At 41.6% G+C, this 26,691-nt stretch overlaps 1 protein-coding gene across 15 annotated transcripts in view; it reads right to left on the bottom strand.

Annotated features, from left to right (window-relative positions):
- MAGI1 (membrane associated guanylate kinase, WW and PDZ domain containing 1) overlaps nucleotides 1-24,185 on the bottom strand; it is a 542,794-nt gene extending 518,609 nt beyond the window's left edge. For 7 of the 15 annotated variants that reach the window (XM_016150200.2, XM_016150202.2, XM_016150208.2 and 4 more), the window contains exon 1: nucleotides 23,264-24,184. In XM_016150200.2, coding sequence (XP_016005686.2) covers nucleotides 23,264-23,576 — 313 coding nt within the window. In that variant the 5' untranslated portion in view covers nucleotides 23,577-24,184. Of the gene's footprint in view, nucleotides 1-23,263 lie in introns of all 15 variants that reach the window. The other 8 variants (XM_016150203.2, XM_016150209.2, XM_016150205.2 and 5 more) reach the window with 2 other exon arrangements.
- Between the last annotated feature and the right edge of the window lie 2,506 nt (nucleotides 24,186-26,691).

Raw genomic sequence — 26,691 nt, 5'->3', positions numbered from 1 at the left:
AATTTGAATAATAAAAACTATACTTTATCTAGTAAATATTCATTCCAAATTGTTCTTAAGAAAATAGATATGGGAAGAGAAGTCCCCTATCACTAGCCCTGCCTTGAAACACAAAGAAAAAATATTAAGGCTCAATAATAACCAGGTAATTATGAAAAGAAGAAGAGAAAATGGATGAGACACTTTGTTAACTACTTTAACTCACTTAAAGGGAACTTCCTAGGATGAAACATCAAGTGGCTAAGAAATAGACCTGTATAGTCTTCAAGGAGAAATACGTGATATAAAGTCCAGAGACCACTGAATACTTCACCGAATGCTCTTTTTAAAGCTTTTTTTTTTTTTTTAAGCTTCTTGGTATAACTCTGAATAGAGTCATAAGGAATTTATAATATGAGCCTTCATGGTTATAGCACATCTCTGACTAACCAAGATGGAAGGACCGATATCTGGACAAAAAATGAATAGATTAATAAACTAAGAAATCTCTTCTTAGTTCAACATTTTCAACCTTTTCAACATTTTGATCAGAGTCATTAATAGACTAATAGGATTTTTGGCTACTTTATCAAACTTAATAAACGAAAATGAGAAGCAAAGAAAATTAGATTTGGAAGAGTACACAAGTTGCCAAGTTTTAGAGTCTCTCTACTTTTGCTTGACTATGTTTAAGTCTTGATTTGTTTGGATTCTACACTATTCTTCAATTTTGGTGTAGTAAAGTCATTCTCAACTAAGGACTATTCTGCCCTCCCCCAGACCAGGGGACTTTTAGCAAAGTATAAAGACATTTTTTTCCGTTGTTACAACTTGAGGGGAAGGGGGGGCGGGTCCTGGCAGCTAAAGGATAGAGGCTTGGGGGATGACTCCATAGTGTAATGGTTAGCACGTCTGCTTTACACGCAGAAGGTCCTGGGTTCGCACCACAGTTGGAGCCATGGACCATACCCACAGTGGGGGGACAGGCCCTGGGTCCGCTTGTGAGGGTGTGGGAGGAGACGCCCTGCCTTCAGAGATCCAGTTCTTAAGGAGAAACAGCAACATCCATAGGTCAGGGGTGGAAGTTGGGGGGGGGGTGATGGGGGAGGAAGATGGTGCAGGGCAGAACGGAATTAAAGAAGGGGAAAAATATTTAAAGAAATAAAGGATAGAGGCCAAGGACGGACATCTTAAGACATCCACCACAGCCCCTAACAATAAAGAATCACCCAGCACAAAACGTCAATAGTGCTGAGGTTAAGAAACTCTAGCGGAGTGGAATGAACACTAAAATCACAAATTAAAGGAGCCTGATTTGAATCCCAACTACCTTGAGCAAATGCTTAGCTTTTCCGAGCCTTGGTTTCCACATGTATAAAATGGGACTAATAATACTCTTCAAGAGTTCTGGTAAAGAATAAATGAGATGACAGATGAGAAATCACCTACACAGTGCCTGGCACATCAAAGGTGTCTGTGATGTCTGGTAAATCTGAATCATTGCTATTTTTTAACTTCAGCTGTTTCCCACCCATCCCCATTTCCTCTAGGATTTTACTGGGAAGCAAAGAAAAGAGGAACAAAGCCAACTCTGAAGCCCACTCTAGGTCAATAGTTTGCATGTAGCGCATTTAATAACTTTGACTCCTATTGTGTCTAAATTTATGTTTAAGGAACCTGGGGGGTGGGGAAGGTCACAATATCTACATTTTTTAAAAAGGTGTGTTGTTTTTCCAAAGAATAATTTCAATTCAATAACCTAGGAGCCAAATGAAAGAAGGAAATAAAAAAATCCCCACTAGGTCTTTGAAAAAGCATGTTAGTAGCAAATGCTAAGCACTTTTCTCAGACAATAAATATCTTCAATGAGTTCACTGAAGACTTACTTAAGTAGAATGAGGTAGAAACTCAGATCCTGACAAAAAAGAAAAAAGGTAACTTCTTCCTCAGTAATGACCATGCAGTGCGCCTCAGTGGTAAGCCACTACATAATGTATCAGGGCCGTAATCTTTAATTTACCTTAAAAAAAAAAATACTGTCCTTCTGTAAACCATACTAACAAGTCACATGTATAACAGCCAGTTTCCCATTACTCTTCCCCAATTCTAATCCTCAGAGGAAGGTAGGGTAACCACATAATTCATTGTCCAAACTAGGATACTGAAGAGTGAAAGGGGCACTATTAATAAATAGGCCAGGACAACAGGTGTAAACCAGGTATTTCTGAAGCTGACTGGGACATATGGCCACCCTCCTCAGAGGTAGCCAAGGGTAACAGTTCCCCATTGTTCAGACCTTTTTATTTTTAATGCACACACACAAACGTACCCACCCACATCAGTTGTGAACAAGTTACACAAATAAAATCATCCTATAGATGCTGTTGTCCCTTGCTCTTAATTTAATATATCATGATATGTTTACACATCAAGGCACAGAGATCCACCTCATTCTTTTTAATTGACTGCAGAATATGCCACTATAGGGATGCTATAATTTTTCAATCACTCACAGCACATATGAGTGAACTTTGTATTTTTGTCATTATTAGCAATGCTATAGAGAACACAGGCTTACATCCATCTTTTATGGGTTTGAGAGTTTCCAGAGAATAGACTTTTAATGGTGGAAATGCTAACTCCTAAGGTCACCATTGTTGACGGATTCCTGCCAAATGCCCTCCAAAAAGGCTTTATCAAGTCATATCAAGACCAACAGTTAATGAACACTTCTGAATTTCTGCAAAGCTGATAAAGGAAGCATGCTATGTCATTCCATTACTTTCTTGCATGTTCTCTCAACTCCAGACAGTCTAGGCCATGGATGTTTGTGGAATTTTCCTGCTACTAGGCCTTTGTTGATGTTTGTTGAATGAAGCCTTTAATCATCTTGTTCACAGTATCAAATAATAAGAATAATAATGGTAGTTAACCTGTATTGAGTGCTCAGTATGTACTAGGTGCTCCGATGGCTATTTCTTGTACATTATCTGTTTAATCCTCACCACAATTCTATAAAGTATGTACTTTACAGGTAAGAAAACTGAGACTAAAGAGGTTATAAATCTTACCCAGCATCAGAGGTGGAGAGGGGCTTTAAGACCCACAGCTGCCTGACTCCACAGTCTGTACCTTTAAAGCATTCGAGTCTGGGTGCTACTCTGCATCAAATATTATATTAGAGAGAGAAGTCAACAGAATCCCAAAAACCTCTTAGTCTTACTCACAAACAAATTATTTCATAGAATATAAATTCCTTTATATGTGTGGGGACTAGATTTTTAAAAAGGAAAAAACCTGCTGCTTAGGGCAATGACTACTCAAGTATCCCTGTCCCTTACTCAGCCCTTACCAGATCTCCCAACCAAATATATACTTTAAAAATAAAATGAGCACCAAGCACAAGGACAGATAAAACAATCCTATAGAGGGTGAATGCCAGGTCTCCAAAGCAAAGCTCAACCAAGGCTTCTTCCAGGCCAGTGGGTCCTGGACTTGACCCACACTGTGGCCTTCAGGTCCAAGAACATACTCATACGGTTCTACTGCAGCATGCTACACTGAGACAGGAAATATGACTGGGTATTCCAACAGTCTGGGGAGCAATTCAAAAGTGAGCCTTACACACAACCACCATGTCAGGAACTTCCAGCCCCGCAGGGTGTTATTGAAAATCCTCACCCCACAAGGCCATTGCTGGCACTTAATGAGCAGAAAGATGATGTCCTCGTGATGGCTACTTTGGCTCGGTAGATAACGCAATTAGCAACTTCGCTTAATTCTAGCAGTTTTTCCTCATATCTATAAATATGACACGCTACTCTTTCTACAGATGAAGAAACTGAGGCACAGAAATTATAAAGTAGCAGAGTCCTAGATCACTCAAAAGTAGAAATAAAATAAGATTGCCAGTAAATATAGTTTTCCCCACAACAGTCACCCTGATTTCTTGCCCCATTTGCAGGGCTTCTACTAACTGTCCCTGTCACATATCAAAGGTCTTTATTGATTTGAAAAATGTGAAAGAAAGATATAATGTACATGTACTAAATGATCAATGAAAACAGCTGTGGTAAATCAGGATATGGCATCAAAGACCTGGACATGATTCTGGCTCTACTGATCCCAGAGAAGTCCATTTCCTCATTAAGAAATGAAGACGCAGCCAACCACCTCCTTGTGCTGATAAGAACATCCATCATTCCTGGACCTGATAACCTGGTTTGTATCCCGGCTTTGCCATTAACAGCAATGGCAAAGATATCTTAATTTCTAGGAGCCTCAATTTCTTCTGTAAAATGGGAATGATTATAATACCTACACTACATAGAGCTGTCTAAAGAGTAAATGAGATAATATAGCATACTTACAGCAAAGCATAACACACAGTGAAAGCTATAACTAGTACTTGTAAGAACTAAATGAGATAAAAGGATACATAAATTTTTATATGCAATAAATGTCTAGTGGCTCTATTTTGATCCCATGCACAGCCAGAAAAATCAATTGAAAGAATAACTAACGTAACCACACAACTACCCTGGCATAAAAGTTTATTGGAAAATGACTATGCATTTGCTACCCTTCTATCTTTATACCAATCATTCTAGAATTCTAAAGACTCAGGAATCATTTAGTTATGCTATAATCATTTGTAACTTCCTACAGAGTGGTGACTAAATTCAGACCTCAAGCAAGAGATCTAAGAGAAATAACATGAAGACATAAAGATCATATACTTAGAATGTGTTTCTATCAAATCTGCTCCATATAATTTGGTCCAACAAATTTAGCTCCATAAAATCTAAGAGGAGGTGGTAGTGCCAGGAAAGAAGATAAAAACTCAAGAGTGTTAAACAGAAGTGTTTTGAGTCAATTATGAAATCAATTCAGTGCCTCCACAAACCTAAAATCAAGAGATATCAGATTCGAAAGTGAAAAACTAACAACTTTAATAATATTATTTATTCAACACTGCCTTTGTTCCATGCTGAAAACTTGTGCGGGACACAGCTGCAGATAAGCAAACAGAAGCTCTAGGTTGCAGCTTACCTGCCAAGCAGACTTACCTCAAACCCGTCCCCCCAAGCACAGACATTTCCTTCCCCGTGGAGAGCACAAAGACTGTGGCCTGCGCAAGTGCAAAAAAGGGTCCCTGGCCTCTGGAGACCACACCCGGGAAGTTTCTGTACCCTGAAACTTCAGAAGGGTTCCCACCACATGCCATGAGGCAATTATGCAGCATCCTGGTGAAAGCCTGGAGGGTTTCCAAGCTAGAGGAAATCCTTCACTGTCACTTAAGTAGCTGAGTACCTGAGACAAGAAATGACTCCTCAATCTGATCTCAGAAGCTAAGCAGGGTTGGACCTGGTTAGTACTTGGATGGGAGACCAGCTAGGAAGACCAGGTGCGGTAGGCATAAAAAATTTAAAAAATGAACTAAAATAAGGGGATAGTAAGCTGACAAGGTCCTTGCAACCTGCGAGGTCAACCAAGAACGCCTCACCTAAAAAAAAAAAAAAAAAAAAAAAAAAAAAAAGACTCCTCAAGCCTCAGTGTCCTCACCTTTAAAATGGGAGGATGATACACACACTTCACAGCTCATGCTGAGGATTAAAGATTATGCTTGTGTGGCCCTCAGAGCAAAGCCTGACTTGACAAGCACTAAACTGAATCCTGCTATCGTTGGCATCATCGGTATTCGTCTCCTCCCCTGTTTCTACTCCCAGACTTGAAGCCCAACAGGCAGATGATATGCTAAGGGGAGGAGGTGAGGGCTGGAAGGCTTCCCAACTCTGACAAGAAAGAAAGATTTTTAGACACACACAATAAAGCAGGAGAAAGCCAGTGAGTAGTCAAACAGTGAGAATTCTGAGAACCAACATGATAAAAGAAAAAGCAAATATCTTTCTTTACTCTTCTTTGAGAGTTAATATCTGTAAATTACTATATTGTCTTGGATTCATTCATTTCACCTTCTTTCATCTTGGTTAGAGATGGAGTCCCTAATTAATGCTGGCTGTACTCTCTCTCACACACACATAACCATGAAACAAAGAAAGATAAGGTTAGGACACTCTGGTATGTGTGGGAGGGTGGGGTTGTTAAAGATATTTTGTTCCAGGCTTGTAAAATACAACAACATCAAATGTGCATGCATACCCCCCCACACACACACACCCCCCACACAACACACGCACATTCATGTGCAGCTCCAGCATATTTTCACATTTGTAACTTTTTGTTACCACCACTCAGGGAATATAAAAGCAGACTATTTTCATCCACAGATTGTATGCTTGGTTAACAGCAGTTGGCTCTCTTTCCCTAAAGGTGACATCCATCCCCCTCTCCACCCACCAAACAGGGTATTTGAAGCTAGGATTTGCACCCTATCTGCACTTCTAAAATTCTGAAGCATTAAGCTATGCGGCCTCCAGCCAGACACTATTATTATCATGTCATTTTACAGATGAAGAAACTGAGGCACAGAGAAGCTAAATAAAGTGTTCACAGTGATACAGCTGGTAAAGGGTGGAGCTGGAATTGAAATCGGGGCAGCCCTCTGCAACCGCTGAGATCTCTTGATTCACATGGATCATAGTCCCTTGTGGCCTTGGTTCTAGGTGTACCTGCTGCAGCCTTTGGTGGCCACTGATAGGGCTGGTGACCTTCTTTGCATTCCCCTGTATTCTGAGTGCTCAAGGTCCTAATCAGCCACCTGAGCTCAGTCTCTCACCGCACTCTGCACAATACGGTTTGGTACCAGTTACTTATCTCCCTTGCTCCTCTTCAAGTCATTGCTTGTCAAGTCTGGCCAGCAGATCAAAAGTTATCTGCCCTTCTCTCTGTCCTTTGGGAACCCAGTGTGTCTCCATAGCTAACCAGCACTGTTTAAAGCTTCTGGTTAATTCTTACATCTTCCCTGAGCCATATCGATATCGCACCTACCTACCACAAGAAGGCATCCATTGGGTTGGTTCATCCATTCATTCATTCATGTATCAAATGTTTATGCTGCCAGGTGCCATAAGAATAACAGAGTATATGACTCAGGTTCCTGCCCTCAAGGTAATGACACTCTAGTAGGACAGAAAATAAATGAGCTAATTTCAGATGGTGATGAGTGCCAAGATGAAAGAAGAACAATGAAGGAGTGAGTGACTGGAGAGGGGATAGATTCTATGAGAAGGTAACACTTGAATCTTGACCAGGTTTCTAAATCTTGGCACTACTGGCATTTGGGGCTAGATAATTCTTTGCTGAGGGGGGATTATCCTATGCATTGTGGGATGTTTAGCAGCATCCCTAGTTTCTACCTACTAGATGCCAGTTGCCCCTTCCCAATTTTAATAACCAAACTGTCTTCAGACATTGCCTGGTCAGGGGTGGAGGACAGGAGCAAAATCACCTTGGTTTGAATAATGTTTAACAGCATAGGCTCTGGAGTTAGAACAAGATTAGAATTGCTGCTTATTAGCTGTTGAGTTTAAGCAAATTACTTAATCTATGCTTCAGTTTTTTCATCAGTAAAATGGGTAAAGTAATATCTACTGTAAAAGTTATTGTGAAAAAAATAAGATAATATATTTTTTTATGCACTCAATATTTGTGCCCTCCTCACCCCTCACCCACCTAATTCACATATTGAAGCCCTAACCCCTAGTGAGGCTACATCTGGAGATGAAACATCTAAAGACGTAATTAAGGTTAAATGAGGACATAAGGGCAGGGCCCCAATCCGACAGGATTAGGGTCCTTATAAGAAGAGACACCAAAGGTAAGAAGACAGCCAGGAAGAGAGCCCTCACCAGAAACTGAAATTTGCCATCTCCTTGACCATGGACTAACTTCTAGCCTAAAAGTGTAAAAAAAAAATGTCTGTTGTTTAAACCATCCAATCTGTGGTATTTTGTTATGACAGCCCAAGCAGACCAATATACATTTTCTACAAAGAGCCTAAAACAGGGCTACAATAACAAAGGGTCAATAAATGGAGTTGTTAATATTCTTGAATCTATCAGTTACTGAACTCGTGTCTAAGAATTCCATTTTTGCCTCATCTACACTCAATTACGATTGAAATTCCCATGGCATCTGGACAATTTGACTCTCTCTAAATTCACCACCATTTTGGGGGTAGGTATGAGAATTGAGTATCGGTTGGCTAATCTACCCAGCATCTATTCCATGGCTTCTCCCTTCTTAACAGCACCTACATGTTCATTAGAGAACCATGTCTCTCCCACTGTAACAGTCACATGGTCCAGATAACGACTGACCTCATCCATACTGCAAGTGAGTACTGATTTGCAGGAGCCACAACGATTAGTTTAGCGATTGCAGACCTAAGCCACTTAAGCACACAGCACATAGCATTCCTCTGGGCCTCTTTTCCTGGCTGTAAATAAGCAACCATGTCACCCCCTTTGCTATAGTCACCCATTTGCAAATAAGAGAAGTCATGCCGAGGCCAAAGTCAGCATAGACAGCAACACTGAGAGAATCAAGGCTGTCCCTTACAATATCTAGGTCATGTCCTCATGGTGCTAAGTACGGGTTGAAATCCAGCCCACACTCTGCTCTCCATGCCATGCTTGGATGTGTTTGCCCAGGGATATGTACTTTCTAATTTGAACAAAGGTGCCATATGGGCTAATGGCAAATCCAAAGTAAATCAGAGACACATGGCCCATGCCCTGATCAAACCCTACCTGAAGCTCCCTCTTTCTTCTGAAATTCTTAGTTGCATGTGTCAGCTAATCTCTCTTTTTTTTTTAACCCATTTGAGTTGTTTTTTATTACTTGTAACCAAAAGCATCAAGGTAAAAAAAAATGGTTTATATGACCCCAACGTAACTCATAGTCTCCCTCTCTGTACAAAATACTCAAATTGAAACCATTTATTCAACTATCCATTATATCAGGTGCTGGATACACAGCAGTCCACAGGAAAAAAAACATCTTCCTTAGCCTCATGGAATATATCTATTCCATAAGAACTGCTTCATTCGGGAGAATCAGCACACTGCCATAACTGAGCTTCTTTAAGAAAACTGTTGTCAATGAACACATTGATAAAAAAAAAAAGTAAAAGGACACTTAGAAACCACCTACCTAAGCTTTTACATTTAACAAGTATCAACCCAAAGTGTCACTCCAGTTTCTTCTTCATAAAGCAGGTAAGTAAGTATAACACCAAAGAATTGTCACTATCCTCACTTTTTGTAATAGCATTGTCTCCTGTAATGTTCAATGTGGTAGACACGAGCCACATGTGGCTAGAGTTCAATTCAAGTTCATTATATGTAAATAAAATGAAAATTTTATTTTCACGGTATGGCCAGTGAAATGTGGCCACACTAGTCACATTACAAGCACATAATGTCCACATGCAGCTAATGGCTAAAATATTGAACAGCATAGATAAAGAACATTTCCAACATTGCAGAATGCTCTATTGGGTAGTGCTATCTTTCCTCCAGTTCCTTTTCTATTTTAAAAAGGCAAATGTGCTGAGGAAGAGGTCCCTCTAAATTATCAGACTAATGCTAGGATCCTAAAGCAAGAAACTGACCTTCCACATACACATATGCACACACCCAGGATTTACCACCCTAGAATTAGTAGCTCAAATCAATTAGTCTTTCTATTCTTGACTCCCTCCCTCAATCAGTGTTCATGTGAGTAGAGAGTGGGGTCTATTACCATCAGTTATTAGGTAACTGGAATTGAAAAAGCCAGTATTTTAGAGACTGGAGCCTCAAACAGGACTTCCCACAATCAGCCAGGCCTTTTTTAATCACTGTGGATTCAGAGGGCCTACTGCTCGGGATTCTAATTCCATAGGTCTGGGCTAAGGCCTAGTGATCCCCATACTTAATAAAAACCATGGATGATTCTGAATCAGTGGCTATTTGTAGAGCATTCTTTGGAGTTGGGGCATCAGGATGCACGTGGCAGAGAGACATGAGTCAGAAACACTAATGAAGTCACCCCAGATGCCCACAGCTTAAAAATTCTCCCAGGTAATTCTGATGCACTTTCCATTCTGGTAAACCCAATCTGTGGGCCAGTGTTTCTGAAGCTGATCATTTTCTCCAAGCAACTCTGCCTGCAATCTGTTAGCAGCCATGAGGTGAATATAAGTGCCTGGTAACAGGTGCACAGGGCCACGAAGATCCCCCCACAGTCTTTTCAGAATATCTCTTTTCCCTCAGGATTCAGGCAACGGGATGACTCACAGTGTTTTATTAAACCCCATGGATAGGCTCCTTCCACCAAAAAAGACTCCAATACTAACTAGCTATCATATTCCCATTAATGTCTTCTTCTCACAATCATCTTCCTTTGAGATAATTATTTCACATAGAATAGCTTGAGCTTACATTTTTAGCTAAACTGAACCCGAGAAACAGATTCACATTGCTTATGAAAGCCTGGCCCTTTCTTCCTTATGGCAGTATTTTCCCACAGACTTAGACAAAAATAGACAATAGCTACATGAATTTTTTCCTTCCTGGGCATCCTGTCTCTCTGACTTTTCTCTTCTAATATTGATAAATATCAATATTAAGAGAACACTGGGCTTTCTAAAGAGTTTTCATATACACTGTGGAGGTGCTTATCCGTGGCTTTGCACTGTGGCATGATTCACTATGACTAGCTTCTTCTCTTTACCAAAGACCGAAGCTCAGGAATTTTATCAAGCATAGCCTATCCTAAAACAACATAGAATATAAGCTTTTCCTGTTACATCCTATCCTTAAGCATTTTAAAGTATCAAACGGAAGCCAAATTTCATGACAACCTGGGGGGATTGTGGGTGCCTCAAAAGTGATTACCATAATGAAAGAAGTGGATCAAAGCTATGGTAGTCTAAACTTGAAAACTGTCTTTAGTTTGTCTCACACCTAAAGTCCTAAATTACATATACAATATCCTACCTATAATCTGAGTTCCTAGACAGCCTATCATAATGTTCTTATTCTCATATGGATATGAACAGAGGGAAGGATACAAGGGAAGGAGAGAACAGAAATAATCCAAATCCAAACCTAGCAAAATCTGAATTCCATGTTGGGCTTTTGCTGCCAATTGTATAGTTCTCATTTAGTAGAGGTTCTTCTTTGCTTGGCTCCTTGAAAGAAAAACTGCATTGACTTAACTTCTAATCTGAATTATCTGAATCCTTTTCCTCATCCTAATGCTGCAAATCCAGAGCCTACCATGAATTATGCAATGCAGAACAATCTATTACACAGCTAGGAAAATAAAAAGGGCTGCACTGGTTTTCAAAAAACAAAACTCTATCATATAACGCTGTCTCTGAAAAACAGATGCCCACTGGTCTTAGAGGTTAATCGTCTTCTGAAAGCATCCATTCTTGGAGTAAAGGTTAGCGTCCTGACTAACCTGCAGAATGTCCAAACAAGTCATGTTATTAGGAATTTCCCTGCTATGTTTAAAACCTAAGAGATAAACATAAAATTCATTCATTCTTTTATTTGTAAGGCCATATATTATATAGTAAAATCAACTCAGAGCAAAGAATATAGATAATAATATTTCCAGTACATATTTATATAAATATTATATTTATATAAATATCAAGATGCCATTTTACACCCAGTTCCAAGAGTCAGCAGACCAGGACCATGAGACAAAATATTCTCGGAATTATGATCTGCTGTCAAAATAGACAATGAGAATGGAAGAGCTGTCACCAAGTGGGCCCCAAATAAACCTATATGGACTACAGTGACAAACTAGACCACTTCTGAAACTTATTATTCACAATGATACACATTTATTTACTCTTTCTGCAAGATGGTCGCTATCCTGGGCCCTGAGAATACATACAGACAAGAATAAGAAATGTGATCACTGCTCTTGAAGAGATGACGTGTGAGAGACGTCAAGTGTGAGAGACAAATACATAAATGAGAGGTTGCAAACTTGTTGCCTGAGGACCAAATATGGCTCCCAGATGTGTTTTGTTTGGTTGATCCATGCTTTTGAAAGAACTTTGAACCAACATTTTTAAGTTGGCAAAGTTCACTTTTTTAACAAATTCAAGCTTCTGGATTCTCTTGAAAACTTGAAAAATCTGGCAACACTGGCCAATGTTCCCACATGACAGCAATAAGCTAAAGCTGAGTGCTCCCTCTGAATAAGACAGGGCCTTCCAGTATACTCCAGTCCTCACCACTCCTTAACGTCTTTTAAAATACCTGCTCAGTATCTGAGTTTGCAATGACTATTCTAAATAAACAATTTCAGGGCTAAGTTATAACTGTTATAACTGAGGTGAGTGGAGAAATACAAAGTTCTCACAGGCTACAGGGATACAAGCTGATGTGCTCTCTGGAGAGCACCATAATCATACGTATTAAGTCTTACAAAAAATAATTTTTATATGAGCCAAAAGTTCTAGACATCTACCTGAAGAAGTTTACTAAAATATATGCATAAGGATATTCATCAATGTGTTGTATAAAATAGAGAACTGAAAACGACCTAAATGTTCACCCTCAAAGGCATGGTTTAATATAATACAACCAAAAATTGTTTCCATAGCCACTGAAATAATAAAGTAGATAAATACATAGTATAGAAAAACTGTCCATGATATATTATTAGGCACAAAGAAAAATCTCACTAAAAGAGCATGTACTGCATGATCTAATTTTCATGAGAAAAAGACCCTCCCAAAAGTCCATCAAAAAAAAAAAACTATATATATGTTTGTGTTTTATATATCTATATACATATAAATGTCTAAATAAAAAGTATTATTACGTGTATTTCTCTGAGGTGGTTGAGCAATGTGGATACATTTTTCTTTCAATTTCACATCTTTCTGTATTGTACACATTGTTTAAATGAAGAAGGAAAACTTAAATTTCACCAGAAAAAAATGTTAGCTGTGGAAGCACAAACCAACCATGGATAGTGACTGACAGCCATACAAGGTCACAATACTCTGCGTTTTTCAAAGATCAGAACCCAAAATCTAGATGCCTATGCTTTCTTTAAAAAAATAAAAATAAAAAACCCACACGCTCCAATACCAAAGAAATTTCTTTTTTTAACAACTCGATCTTGAGTTTTGAATTTTTAACCAAGTCACACAGACTTAAACAGGCTGATAGCTGGAGGAGGATATGAGTATGCTCTCCCTATCAGATGTAAATTCTAACGCCTGGCCAAGAATCCAGGTGGTAAAATACTGACTAAATCAAACCAAAGTGATGCTTTCCATGGCCACATTACATGAGCAATAGGTTCAATCACTGCACACATCTGGTCAGAATAAAGACCCTCCACGACCTTCAACGCAATTAATTCAATATTTTCTCTACAGTTCAAAATGCTACAACAACTGGCAGACAACCATCTTAAATCATCACAGGAAAGTCAGACATATGGTTAGGTATATTTAATATGCCTTAAAAATAAACCATGGATTTTCTAGCCAACAAGATCTTAGGCAAGAATTTTTTATTTATTTAAAAGTTATGCCTACTTGTTATCCTCCAAAGAATTCAATTCAACAGATATTCGTTGGGCACCTACAGAGGGCAGAGATTACAAAGATCTCAAAAGCAGGGATGCTGCCTTCAAGAATTCAAGAAATGCATAATCCGGTACAGAATACTGGCAAATCTACAATACAAAACACTATTGTGACTCTTGAAATCATGATGTGCATAGGGGAAAAAAAAGAGAGCACAGAGAGAAAGGAATAGACGGTGTTGCTGAGGGAGATCAGGGGAAAACAGAAGAAGGCAAATAAGCAGAATTGCTTGAAAATACGTAGCAGCATGCTCTGTCTTCTAACCAATAAATACTTTGGGAATCCATTTTTTTTTATTTCCAGGAGTATCTTTGGTGAGGCCACCAGGCACGTCTGTGCTATCTCAGGCAGCAATGGTACAACCTAAAAAAGAAGCATTCCCACTGACCCCCACAGTAAAAGGACACACACCTCTCAGCTATGGAGTCAACACAGTTCTAGTGAAACTGACAAGAGAAAAATTGACATGCCCTAAGTTAAATGACAGTAGACCAGAAGGTGGGAAGAAGAGACAAGGAAAGTTAATCAGTTAACAGCTATTGGCAGAAACCAACACAAGACTGCTCCTGGTCTTGAATATGTGTTAAAACTTTGAATCAACTTCCAGGCAGCTATTTCAGTTCTTTTCTAAAAGGAATAGCCGTCCACCAGATGCTACCACGTCTTGCTTATGCGTGAACTTTCCAGACTACAGCCCACAACCAATCCAGAAGCACCAAATACTTCTTCCTTACAGACTGTGCTCCTATCCCAGAACTTCCTCAGCTTCTCCTTCTCCCACTCCTCTAATCCAGAGCCAATGTAAGGCCTTGGATAAGAACTCTGGAACCAAATAGCTCTGAGCTTGAACCTCACCTATGTCAGATGCCTGAGAGCCAGGATAAATTACCTGACCTCTCCAGCTAATTTTCTCATGGCTAAAATGAGAATGACATCATCTACCCAGGCAAAACCCTAATCTGGTCTCAGTGACATGTCAGAAGATCCATAAATAATAGTTATGATTATGAGTTTACCACTCCTAATTCAGATTCCCAGTCTCAACCATGAAGTTATACCTCAGAGCAGGTTTTTCAATCTCGGCCTGATTGTCATTTGGGGCTAAGGGTTCTGTCGTAGGGTTGTATTTTGCATTGCAAGATGTTTAGCAGCATCCTTGGCCTCTACTCCCTAAATGTCAGTATCACTCCCCATCCTCACACATAACAACAAAAATGTCTCCAGACATTGCCAAATGTCCCAGGGGAGCGGGGGCAAAATCTCCCAGGGTGAGAATCACTGGTTTAGAGGAACCCATTGATGGGTTTCCATCTCTCAACAGAAAATTATCACAGCTGCTATTATATAAGTATTTCAGCAAGCACTACTTAGGTGCCAAGCAAAGGACTAAGTGTTTTGCATACATTTTCTCATTTAATCCTCATAACTATCCTATGAGGTAGGTATTATTCTAGTGTTCAACTGAGAGAACTGAAGTTCTAGAAGGTTAATGTGTCTGTGGTCACTCAGCTGAGAAGTGGCAGAGCCTGGATTCGAATCCAACCAGTCTGACTCCAAACTCTTGTAACACCAAGCTCCACTGTCCCTCTCCTAAGCCATTCCTGATTTGGGAGCCCAGGTATGGTGTTGGGAAGGTCAGAAGACCTCAGTGTCAAGTTCTCAAGGATTATACTGTTGGTCTGGCCTGCCCAGGGCCTCCAGCAAATTGAGAGAAGACTTGTCCTTCCTCTATGCCTTACTGCAGCCTGGGGCCTGACAACAATCATTAGAATTAATTGTCACCAGTGACAATGTGGAAGAAGTTCAGACAACTCAGACCTCCACCTACACAGGATGAGGTCGAGAGGATTCCTTCTAGAGGATTACTTGTCTGAACGAATCCAGTCCCAGCCTTTTAAAAAAGCAGCATCTGAATCATGCAGAAAAATGAAGGGTTTTTTTCTAGACTTGAAAAGCTCTCCAGGGAACTGTGTACCACAATCTCCATCTCTCAAGAGATTCATCTCCACAAAATGTTTTCAAATAGGGAACATTCAAAAAATAACAGAAGCCAACATTTATTGAGCACTCACTATGTGCCAGGACCTGAGCCATGTGGTTTACTTAAATCTCATTTTGTTCCTCCACCAGCTCTAGAAAGTAGGTATCATTATTATCCCCATCTTCAGAGGGAGAAATCCTGGAGCAAAGAGGTGAAGTCTCTTGCCCTAGGTCACCCAGTTAATAAGTGGAAAAGCCTGCCTTCTAACCTGTGCCAGCCTGAGTCCAAAACCTGTGAATCTACAACACATCAAGAAATTGATATTTATGAATTATCTCACAAGCAGTACTGCAGTCCTATTAACTCTCTATATTGCAATAATTTTGAAACATGGCTTATAATCAGGGCATAATTGCCTTTTAATTGCACCATCATGTCATTGTCCATAAAAAGAGCTTCGAATCTTGTCTCATAATGGGCTGAAAGACAAGCCTTATTGTGGAAAACATAACTGCATCTCATTAAAGGCACACCAAAGGCCTCCGTTGGCAGTAGTGGTGGGGCTGACACCTTAGCCGTGAGAATGTAATTCTCTTACATAACTCATTCCCACGACACTGGAGATGGTAAAAGAAAAAGTCTACACACAGCTGACGGTGCCTGGAAGAACCTCTCACAGTCCATCTGAGGCTGAGAGGGTTTGCAGGTTTCCCTGACACACTCAGCACAGTGCTGCTTGAAATCCGTAATATGAAGACCAACTGAAGCAGGCCAGCAACGCTCGTTGTCTTCAAGAATATTCCTACATTAATCAGCTAAGTTCTTCTTAGCCCCAGTCAGAGACTACAAACATTAAACCCTTATCAAATTTAACACAATCCATCATAAATTGTCATACTTTCAAATATCAGAATTTTTAGAGACAACTGAACTTGGGAGAGATTTATTCTAATTCCAAATTTGACAGTTCAAGAAATATTTGAGCAACTACTATGCACCAGGCACTATTCTCTGTACGGGGCGGGGGTGGGGCAGCAGAGACCAGGATCAACTACATCCCTGCCTTCTCAGAGTTTATATCCTACAAGAGAGAGACAAAACAAGGCACTTATTTTGAAATTATTTACATACTATAGAATAAAATGAAGCAGAGAAGGGGGTTGGGAATGACAAGCTGCAGTGGAGTTATGGGGTCAGAGGAGGTGTCACTGAGAAGGTGACATTTAGGAAAGACCTGAAGCTCATGAGAAAGCAAGCCTCCTCAATGTCTAGGTAGAGACCAGCAGGCCATGGACGGAGAGAGAAGGAATGTCATGGGTCAGACTATGGGGGGCCCTGGGAGTTACTGTAAAGACTTTGGCTTTCACTCTCAGACAGGAACTATAGAAATGATTATAATAGATTATTTCATTATTTAACTACTTAGCTATAAAAAGAGATTATTATTTAATCATGAAGACATTGTTCAAGTTACATTTTCTAATTTTGCTACATGCTTTCAGAAAAGTTGACATGCAGAAGACACTGGACCCTCCCTAGGACACTTTACTATAAAGCAGAAGTCAAGATGATAAAGGCATGTCCTTGATGTCCATGGGGGTTCAGCTATGGAAATATCAAAACAAATTCGCAAGAAATAGTACATAGATGCCGACATCCATAGGGATGCAGTATAGCAAAGCTCCAGTGTTTACTAGGAGTTTTTCAAGGTTATAGATCTCACATATGAGCTGCATAAAGACAGACAGGAACGCAGTAACCTACTCTTTTAGGATGTGAATGTCAGCCCTTAACGAATTTGACAGCTTTTATTCTCAGTGTATACAAAATCAGTATATCCTGTTACACACATATACAAACTCAAGGAAGAGACCACTAACATCAGATACTGGTGTTTTGCATTAAATAACCATCGTTTATAAAGCAACATCCTTCACGTAAACCCTTGTGGTAAGGAGATGTCAGAATGTTTTCGCTTATAAACCACTTAATTCCCCTTGGTGGATATCATCAATTCTGCCATCCAAAACTAGTCGGAGAATGAATGCCAACAAATGCAGTGAGCCAACTGTATGCCATTGCATCATAAGGTCAAGTTAATCTATTTTTAAATAGCTCAGCCATTGGCAAAGGGTGACCACTGGGAACAATGCACAGTTAGGTTACCTGTCCTTGCATTATTTTTTGTAAAAACTGTGGAATGTTCCATAGTATAACGTAAAAATACCCTTCAGAGAGTGGTCTTTTGGCACCAAGAACAAAAACGGATTAATTTTTTGAAAGTTTAAGTTTGTGTGTGTGTGTGTGTGTATGCATATATATATATACACACACAAAAAAAAGAACACACACACAATTTAAGAGCAAGAAAGGACAAAAATCAGACTTCCGTGGCAAAGATCTTATTTGCTGGAAAAACTGTACACAGAGAAAACAGAAGTAAAGTGTCATTCTTATGGATCTTAACATACAGCAAATCATTCATCAACAGAAAACAGATAAATTCCTTATTATCCTGCCTGCTGAACATTTAAAATTTTATTTCTTAAACTCCAGTTAGAGTCAACAGGCAGAAATACTTAAACATAATTCATAAAGCTTTTTTGGCCATTCATTCATTCATCCATTCATTTAGAGCTCAGTATAAATTATTAGACACAGGAAACCAGCTGAATTAAAGATCTAGTGATGAGAAAATGAACATATTATGATCTAAATGAGAAGAAATAAAAGATGAATAGGGAGAAAAGGGGGAAAGATGGTGAAGATGGTCTAGTCTGAACTTATCACCTGAGTAAGAAGCAACACTGGGAAAATTCATTCACGCATCCAACAAACTTTAGTGAGCACCTATGATCTGCCAGGTGCTATTTTAGGCACTGGGAAACAGATGGGTGAACAAGTGGGTAAAGCTGCTTGTTTTCATGGACCTTACATTCTAGTGGAAGGAGGGACAAACGATAAAGAAGAAACATAAGATAATGTGAAATTGTAACAAGACTATGAAGACACAAAACAGGATGAGGGGATGGCACATGGCTCACCGAGCTATCTTAAATAGGGTCGGTGGAGTGCTGGGGCCAGCTCATGCTGGCTCTGGAGAACTGATTATATGCAACTCTTCCCTACTCTAGCTATACTATAAATCGGGGTCACCCCTTTACCAGAATTGGTTGTTAAGCATTTAGCAACACACCACCAGATGAAGAGCTCAATGAAGTTCTCTTCCAAGAGATACTGAAGAGAGGAGTCAATCTTGTGACCATGCAGGGGGAAAGAAAAAGCAAGCCCAGAGACCCTGAAACAGAATTTGTGGGAAACCAAGAAAAGCCAGGCACTATTTTAAAATAAGAACAGAATTATTTTGTTACAGAACTGTTGTAACATATTCCAATGGGTCAAAATAAACACATAAGATCAAAATAAAACAAAGAAGGGCACAAAGATCTATATTCAATTGTATGTGGTCATAATTCCCTCATTACTGTGAGGGAAAGGCCTGGTAGTGGTATTGTGGTTTTTATATTGTGTCTTATTTATTGTCTCCATTCCATCTCAAAAAAAAAAAAAAAAAAGTGGAGGGACAGTTTTGGTTCCTAAGTAATTTGCAAAACCACAAAATTCACCTACAAAAATATGTAAGCATGACCTATAATATTACCAGTTTGGGAAACTACAATCACACCCTTTTAAACTTCTGGAGTCTGCATTATTCATGGAATTGCTGCATTTTGAGTGCAAAAGACCTGAAGGGGCACAAAGAGGATGACTTGCCGGAGATGACAATGTTAGCTGGCAAACCTGGAACCCAGGTCACCTGCCTCATCTGATGCAACATTCTCAAGGTCAATCAACACCCTAGAACAGTGGTTCTCAAAATTAAGCATGCACCAGCATCATCTGAGGACATGTTAAAAGCACCCCACAGGCTCCATCACTATGAGTTTCAGAATCAGTAGTGGGTAAGGGGAAGCCTGGGAATTTGCATATCTAACCAGTTCCCAGGCAATATTAATGCCACTGATCTGGGGACCTTACTTTGAGACCCACTGACCCAAGAATTAGTATGGGTTTTAGAGTCCAATACACAACTGAGTTCCAGGTCTACTTCTACCATGTGTATGACCCTTGGAAAAGCCACCCAAACTCTCCAGACCTCAATTTCCAATATCTGAGTCCCAGTATGAGGAAAAAAAGAATGAAATGTCCACAAAGTACTAGCTTAGCCAAGGCCTGGCACATTCTAAAGCAAGTGCTTAATAAATACTAACTACTTCCTATAGCAAAGTTTCCTTAAGAACTCTTTTCTTTTTTCACATACACTAGAATAGCTAAAATTCAAAAGACAAGATCTAAGATTGGCAAAGATGTGGAGCGATTTGGTATATTTGGAGCATCTTTGTTCATATAGCTATTCATATACCTATTATTCAATAGCCAATAAATTATAAAGTCCAAATGTCCACTGACGAACAAAAATATAAAAAAACTGGTATATGTATACAATGGAATACTACTCAACAATAAAAGAGAACACACAATACAAAATCTTCAAAATATTTTGAATAAAAAAGCCAGACACAAAGAAATACATACAGTACTATTTTATCCATATGAATTTCAATAATAGACAAAACTAATCCATGTGGAAAGAAACCAAATAGCCTTTGCCTCTGGAAGAGATGGGGGGAAATGACTAGAAAGGGATAGGAGGGAAATTTCTGAGGTGATGGAAATGTTCTATATCTTGATTTGGGTGAATATAATAGAAGCATATGCACTGGTCAAAACTCATCAAACTATATCCTTAAGATCTGTACATTTTACTATAGATAAATATATACTTATAAAGTATACATATATGCTTTATTAAATATAGAAAATAACACATTTTATATAGCATACATATGTATATGTAAATTTTGTTAGGTACTTGGTGATAAAATGAACTAACTCCAACCTGATAGATCCATTTACCTTGATTCCTTCAAAATCCAGCCCTGCCTCATATAATACCATTTGCTACAGACTATTTTGGTCTGTGCATCTTTCCAGAGAGTCGCAGTGAAATAGAAACAGCAGAATTTTCTCCCACAAGAAAATCGTGACATTTTCATACAGACAGCACCTAGAGTGACCCATGTTCCTGGGAGTGGCTAGTTTAGGGTACAAACAACACAAAAGTAACATTTTCCTTTACCATGTACCAAGTATGAGCCTATCAAATATGATTAAGACATCGTAATGAAGACACAATAAGAGCCATTCGGTCATATAATTTAAATCATATTCTTGATATAAATAGGGAACAGAAGACGAGTGAAATGCTTTCTATGCCGTCTTTCTATAATGAAGACATTAGAAGAGCTAACTGTGCCCATGTAATTATCATATGAAATAGTAGCTTTCACTGTGTAGTAGATTCCAGGCCATTCTAGTGTCCCCATCCACATCTTTATTCTATCCCACTACAAGGAGAACAAGTAGATTTATACACACACACACCCCTGCTTGATTATTTGACCAACTCTACCTAAAGTCCATGATGAGGCAGCCCTGGGACAACACCTCCAGGATCTTTGAAAACTGGTTAGGAGGAAGAGGTTCAACCACATGCAGCATCTTGCACACTGAAAAAGCTCCCACACAGGACCCATTAGACACCAGTAGATGGTACCCTTGGCTGTCCTTCCTCCATCCCTTTCTCCAAAATGCCCCTGAAATGACACCTGGAGCTACTCCCATCAAATGCTTTGACACAGTATTTTCTCTACAGTTTTATCAAGTCCCGATAATCTAGGTATTGGCATTAAATTTATAAATACATGTTCCTGACACTAAAAGCTAGGCTTAGAAATAAATAACTGCTTACATTCGATTTAAATATAACGATAATTGCTCATCTTTATTGAGCAGTTACTACTGAGAGTCAGGCACTGTTCCACATACTTTCCACTTATTAGCTTATGTAATACCCTCAAGAAAGCTAGTTTAGAGATGAGGACACATTCTCAGGTCTGGCTCTGTATTGGCCCTCAAGTAAAGCCCAGGGAGATGTTTAATGAAGGAAACACAGTCTCTCCCTTTAGTAAGCTTACCACCTTATATGGAAATGAGGGGAGATACCTAATTCACAGTTTAGGATAAGTAAAAATCCACAAGGTACACATTTAGGGGATTCCAGAGAAGAACGGATTGGTTCTATCTGGCTGGATGCTAGAAGGCTTCCTGGAGGAGGGGTCCAAATGGAAGATGTGGACATAAATGGAAGAAGCTTTCCATAACTAAGTGTCCACCCCTCAGTTCCCAAAACTAAAAAGCCCTTCTATTTCCCCTGGCCCCCTCCTCTGTTTCATCTGCAACAGGCCTGTTTCTAAGAGAGGACCAGCCTAACCCAACCCAGCCCTTTTTTCCTTTGACACATTCCTCCAGCTGCTGTTGCCCTTCCAGAACAGCATGCACACATGGGAACTTTTCACCACACTCAACTCTGCCACCTCTTCTAGTGCTTTTATGGGAGAGAAAGTGTGTCAAGGCACTTGGTAATACAAGGGATCTCTTTAAGGAAATGGAGTCCTTTTCTGTTGGACTGACAGGACAACCCCTTGCTTGCACCAGTTGAGATGTAAGAGACTCCCCACCACTAACAACCATCAAAGAGGTCATCACTCCTCTACAGGCTTCTGAGAATTTGCTTCCACCCCCTCCTCAGGAGTTCACAAGGGTCAGGCCCCCATTTCTTCCTCCTCAGTGCTTAAGGCTCCGTAGCAAGGGCTCAACCCCTCATTTTGATATCTGTGTGACCTGGGGCAACTAACTTAACCAATGTCAGTCCCAGTTTTCTTATCTGCAACATGGGGTTTATAAGAACAACTCACTCCTCAGAATTGTTGTGACTCAGAACAAGATAGTGCACGGGAAGCATTTTACGCAGAGTCTGGCACGTAGTAAGCTAAGAATGAAGAGTAGCTATCATTACCATCACCAATAATGTTAGTGATGGTGATGGTGGTGATGCTGGTGGCAGCATACACTTGGGCTTGATTCGCGCTGAGAGAGAAATACCCCTCCTCTCCCTCCCCCCAGCCCCCGCCAAGCCTGGTGCTGAGCCGCACGGTGTAGACATGCGTCATCCAGCTGTGGGATGAATACAGGATTTTCAGGCGGCCGGCTTAAGAGGTTCCTCCGGCGCCCCGACCCACCTGGAGGGTTGAGTGGTAACAGCGATTTTCTGACGGAGGAGATCCAATAACCACAAACCCTCTCCTAGTTCATACCCGTTCTCTAGGTCTGGAAACAGACAAGTGGCAAAAGAACGCAGCGCCGCCCTGCTGCATCACTCCTCCAAGGAGCCAGGAGAGCCTCCACTTTGCCCCAGCCTCGGCTGCCCCACTCTACTCCAGACGCAGGCGAAGCTGCGCTGTACTTGGCGGCTGAAATAACAGGTTGGCAAACCAGGCCTGCAAAAAGTCTCCCCGTTTCCCAACGCAAATCCAAACCCCTCTTTCTAACGCAGGTGGGCAAACAACCCGCAATCTCTCTACAACTTTGTGTATTTCACCACCAGGGCGCACGGCCTCAATTTCCCCTGTAAACTGCGCTCGCAGGAGGAAAGCGGGAAATCCAGATTTGGGAGATGCGAGGAGGAGGAGAAGGAGGATAGCGGTCAATCCGCAGGCCGATCCCCTTTTCTCAGTACCTCTCAGAGGCGCGTCCCGTCTTACCTTGTCTGACGGCTTTGAAGGTGACGGCCTCCTTGCAGCTGTCGATGACTCCCAGCACGTCATAGCGGGGCAAGCCGGACACCCGGATCCCCTGCACCTCCAGAAGCAGCTCCCCCTCGCCCAGCCTAGGGCCCTCGCCGCCGCCGGGAAGCCCCGTCGCCTCCAACGCAGCCACCGCTCCGACATACGGAAACTCCCCGTTCTCCGCGCCCCCTAGCACCGTCACCCCCAGCTCGCCCTGAGGTCCCCGCTTCACGGTGCATTCGTGAACCTTGCTAGTCCAGTGGTTCTTCTTCTGGATCACTTTCGACATGACGAGTTACACCTCTCCTGCCCCCCAAAAAATAATAAAATGAGAGACAGGTGCCCCCCACAGCACGAGCCCCCAATCCCCGCTCGTTCATGGGAGAGACATCTCCCCCCAAATAACGCAACGGGAGAGAGAAACTTGGCAGCCTCGCTCCCCTGAACACACTCGCGCACTCAAGCCATCATAAAACAAACTTTCTGGGCTTCCCCGCGAGCCCTGCACAGGCGCCCGCGAGCTTTGTTTGCATTCCGGTGCTTCTTGGTCCCCGTTCCGGCGCCCGACCGTGCTCTCCCAGACCAGAGTCCAATCTGTACCGCTTGGGTTATTTTTTTCCTTCCTTCCTTCCTTCCTTGCCTCTTAGAGATGCGGAATCTCCTCTTTACCTCCCGCCTGGTTCGCCTTTCCTCGCTGGCGGGTTGTTCCTGAGAGTGAGGGAAGCCCTTCCAGACAGTTGCTGGGAGCCCTGGAGACGCTGTAGCGGAGCGGGGGTGGGGGAAACAGGAGGGAAATGCCTGCGGCCCCTTTAAGCAGATACAAAGGCTCTGCTTGTTTTGTTACAGTTCATTCTATTCCGCGCGGCCAAGCGCAGCGGCCGGCGAGAGAAAACGCGCGCGCATGCGCCCCGTGGTCGCCTGCCGGCCGGCCCGCCCCACCTCTCCTCCCCGAAGGGAGAGATTCCAATGTGCTTCCCGTTGGGTCCTAAAACCGACCTCCCGGGAGAAGGCAAGTTACCACCTCTTGTATGCCCCTCTTATTACTTCTTTTCTTTCAATGCCCTGGACGCAGCAAATCCCTTGAAACTAAGAGGACGCTCACGTGTTTTACTCCAACTGTGTGCAACTTTTGAAACATGGGCAATCTAGCATTTTAAAACCATTTCAAACTGGTGGGGGGTTGGGGAGACTCACATTCGCCCTCGCCTCACACTCACGCACACTCACGCACTTACGCCGGCCTAAGCCTCCTAATCGACCTCAACCAGTGGCTGGCCATGCTGTGGGTCACCTAGCCCAGCTTGTCCGCCGCCTGCAACTGCACTGCCTCTGTGGATTTGGGTGCTGGAGCGAGGCTTGCCTGCGTCTCTGGGACCCTGAGTAGGCAGTTGGTGAGGGTCCCCTAGGCCTCCCAACTGGGATCCCCGCGAGTGTCACACGCTCCCCCCACATGCACGCATACCCACACCCTGGAACTTTGGGGCCAACTTTTTAGTACAAAGAGAAAACTATAGCCGAGAAACCATTAGAAAGAAATCAATAAGGTTAGAGGAGTTTCGGATCTTCAACCTAAAAGGGCTTTTTAACTGCCCTTCCAGCAAAGACTTCTGGAGTCAGTCATCTATCCCGGACTCGCATTCCTGGTTGAGCCGGGAAGCCTGCGGCCCTACCCGGGGGCCAGGAGATAAGGATCACCCTAGCGTCTGGGATCTGCACCCGCATCTTGGCGCCCGTGAGGGTGTGGGTGCGGCAGGCACCTCTCGCAATTCGCAGCCCGAAGGTCGGTGCCGCCTCTGGCGCCGCCCAGGGGTGGGGGTAGACTGAGCAGCTGTCCGGTCTAGGTTTAGGAAAGAGCCCCGGAGCTGCCAACGGAAAGACCCTGCACCAGAAAGGATACTCCCGAATACTCCCGAAATCCGCCTGTGCGGTAGTCTCCCAAGCAATTTTTCTTCGTCAGTGATTTATATCTTGTTTGCTCATCTTTAGTCACAGGCGAGATTCTAAGTGTTAAGTAAGGGAAGTGAGCGGAAGGGATTCAGAAAGAATGGGATGCCGCAGCTCCCAGGTTTGAGATGCGGCCTCTGGGTTTAGGGTCTCACTGGTCCAATTTCTGAGTGACTTTGAGCAAGCTCCGTGACCCTTCTGAGCCTTAGTTCTTCCCCTGTTGAGTATAACAGTACCGCACAAGGTTCCGGGGATTATGACATGGGCGAATACTTGTAAAGTGCTCAGCTTGTAAAAAGAATACTTGTAAAGTGGCGTATAATGAAAACTTATACTGTTATTACTAATATTAGTATTTGGAGAAAGAATTGGGAAATCATTTGATGTATCAAGTTACATGATGATGACAATTTCTCTCATTTCTAAAGTTTAAAATATATAGGAATACATTTAAATATTTTAAAGCACTATTCGGAGAGTGCTATCTAAGCTAATAAAAATACAGAAAAATGTTGATGCTTTTCTCTTGGGATATCCAGAACCGAAAATCCCATTGCCTTGTAGTATTTGTGAAAGAAGGAGGCAGCCAATTTCCCTTGGCTCTCAGTGAGGGAAACTTCATCTCCATCCTCTTTTCTCAGAAGCAATCAGTACATTTCAAACTTGACTGGATCAAAATGAGTGGGAGTTCAAAATGTTGCTTCCCAAGCCCAAACAACCATCCAGCCCACCAGAACCTCAGGACATTTAAGGTTCCCCTTAAGTGGTGCTGGTACATAACATTGAAGACCAGAGGTCCAGCATGTTGATTCCTGAGCATTTTTTATATCAGACCCTTTTGGAGTGTAATCCTGTGGTCATCTTCCTCTAGCGTGTTAGCTCCAGAGGTGGCAGAGAACTTTGGCAGTTAGGTTTATTGATGTATTCCCAGTTGCTAAAACAGTGGCTGGTACCTAATTAATGCACGAGTATTTTTTGAAAGGATCTCCTCACAAAAATACACATTTTTGCATACCACCTTAGAGTGGAGTCACAGAATCCCCTACGAATAAATCACTAGTAAGCTTTACCTTGTGTTTTTCCCTACTTCCCCACTCTATATTCTAGCAGTCTGATTGTTTGCCAAGCATTCCTCCATACCCCTATCTGCCTAGAATTAGTGACTTCCTCCCTACCTCCCCATTGGATTTTGGTTCCCACCTGGAGGAGTCCAAAGGATGGGTAGGACCAAGTATTTTGTGATTCCTTCCATTGCAGTAGCACCATCTTTCCTTTCCAAGATTCCAGGTGGGCTGTAACTGAGAACAGGAAAGAACCTGGAATTTAGCACACTTCAGATTTTAGATGTGGCATAACCCCAAGAAAAGAAGGGACACCTGAGGGTACAGAGAGCAGGGTGAAGAGACATATAAAAAAATGTATTATAATCCAAAGACATAAGTATGTGGAACCTCCAAAGC

The sequence above is a fragment of the Rousettus aegyptiacus genome, unplaced genomic scaffold (genome assembly GCF_014176215.1).
Source record: "Rousettus aegyptiacus isolate mRouAeg1 unplaced genomic scaffold, mRouAeg1.p scaffold_m13_p_4, whole genome shotgun sequence".
Classification (NCBI taxonomy): domain Eukaryota; kingdom Metazoa; phylum Chordata; class Mammalia; order Chiroptera; family Pteropodidae; genus Rousettus; species Rousettus aegyptiacus.
This window is presented reverse-complemented; position numbering and strand designations above follow the sequence as displayed.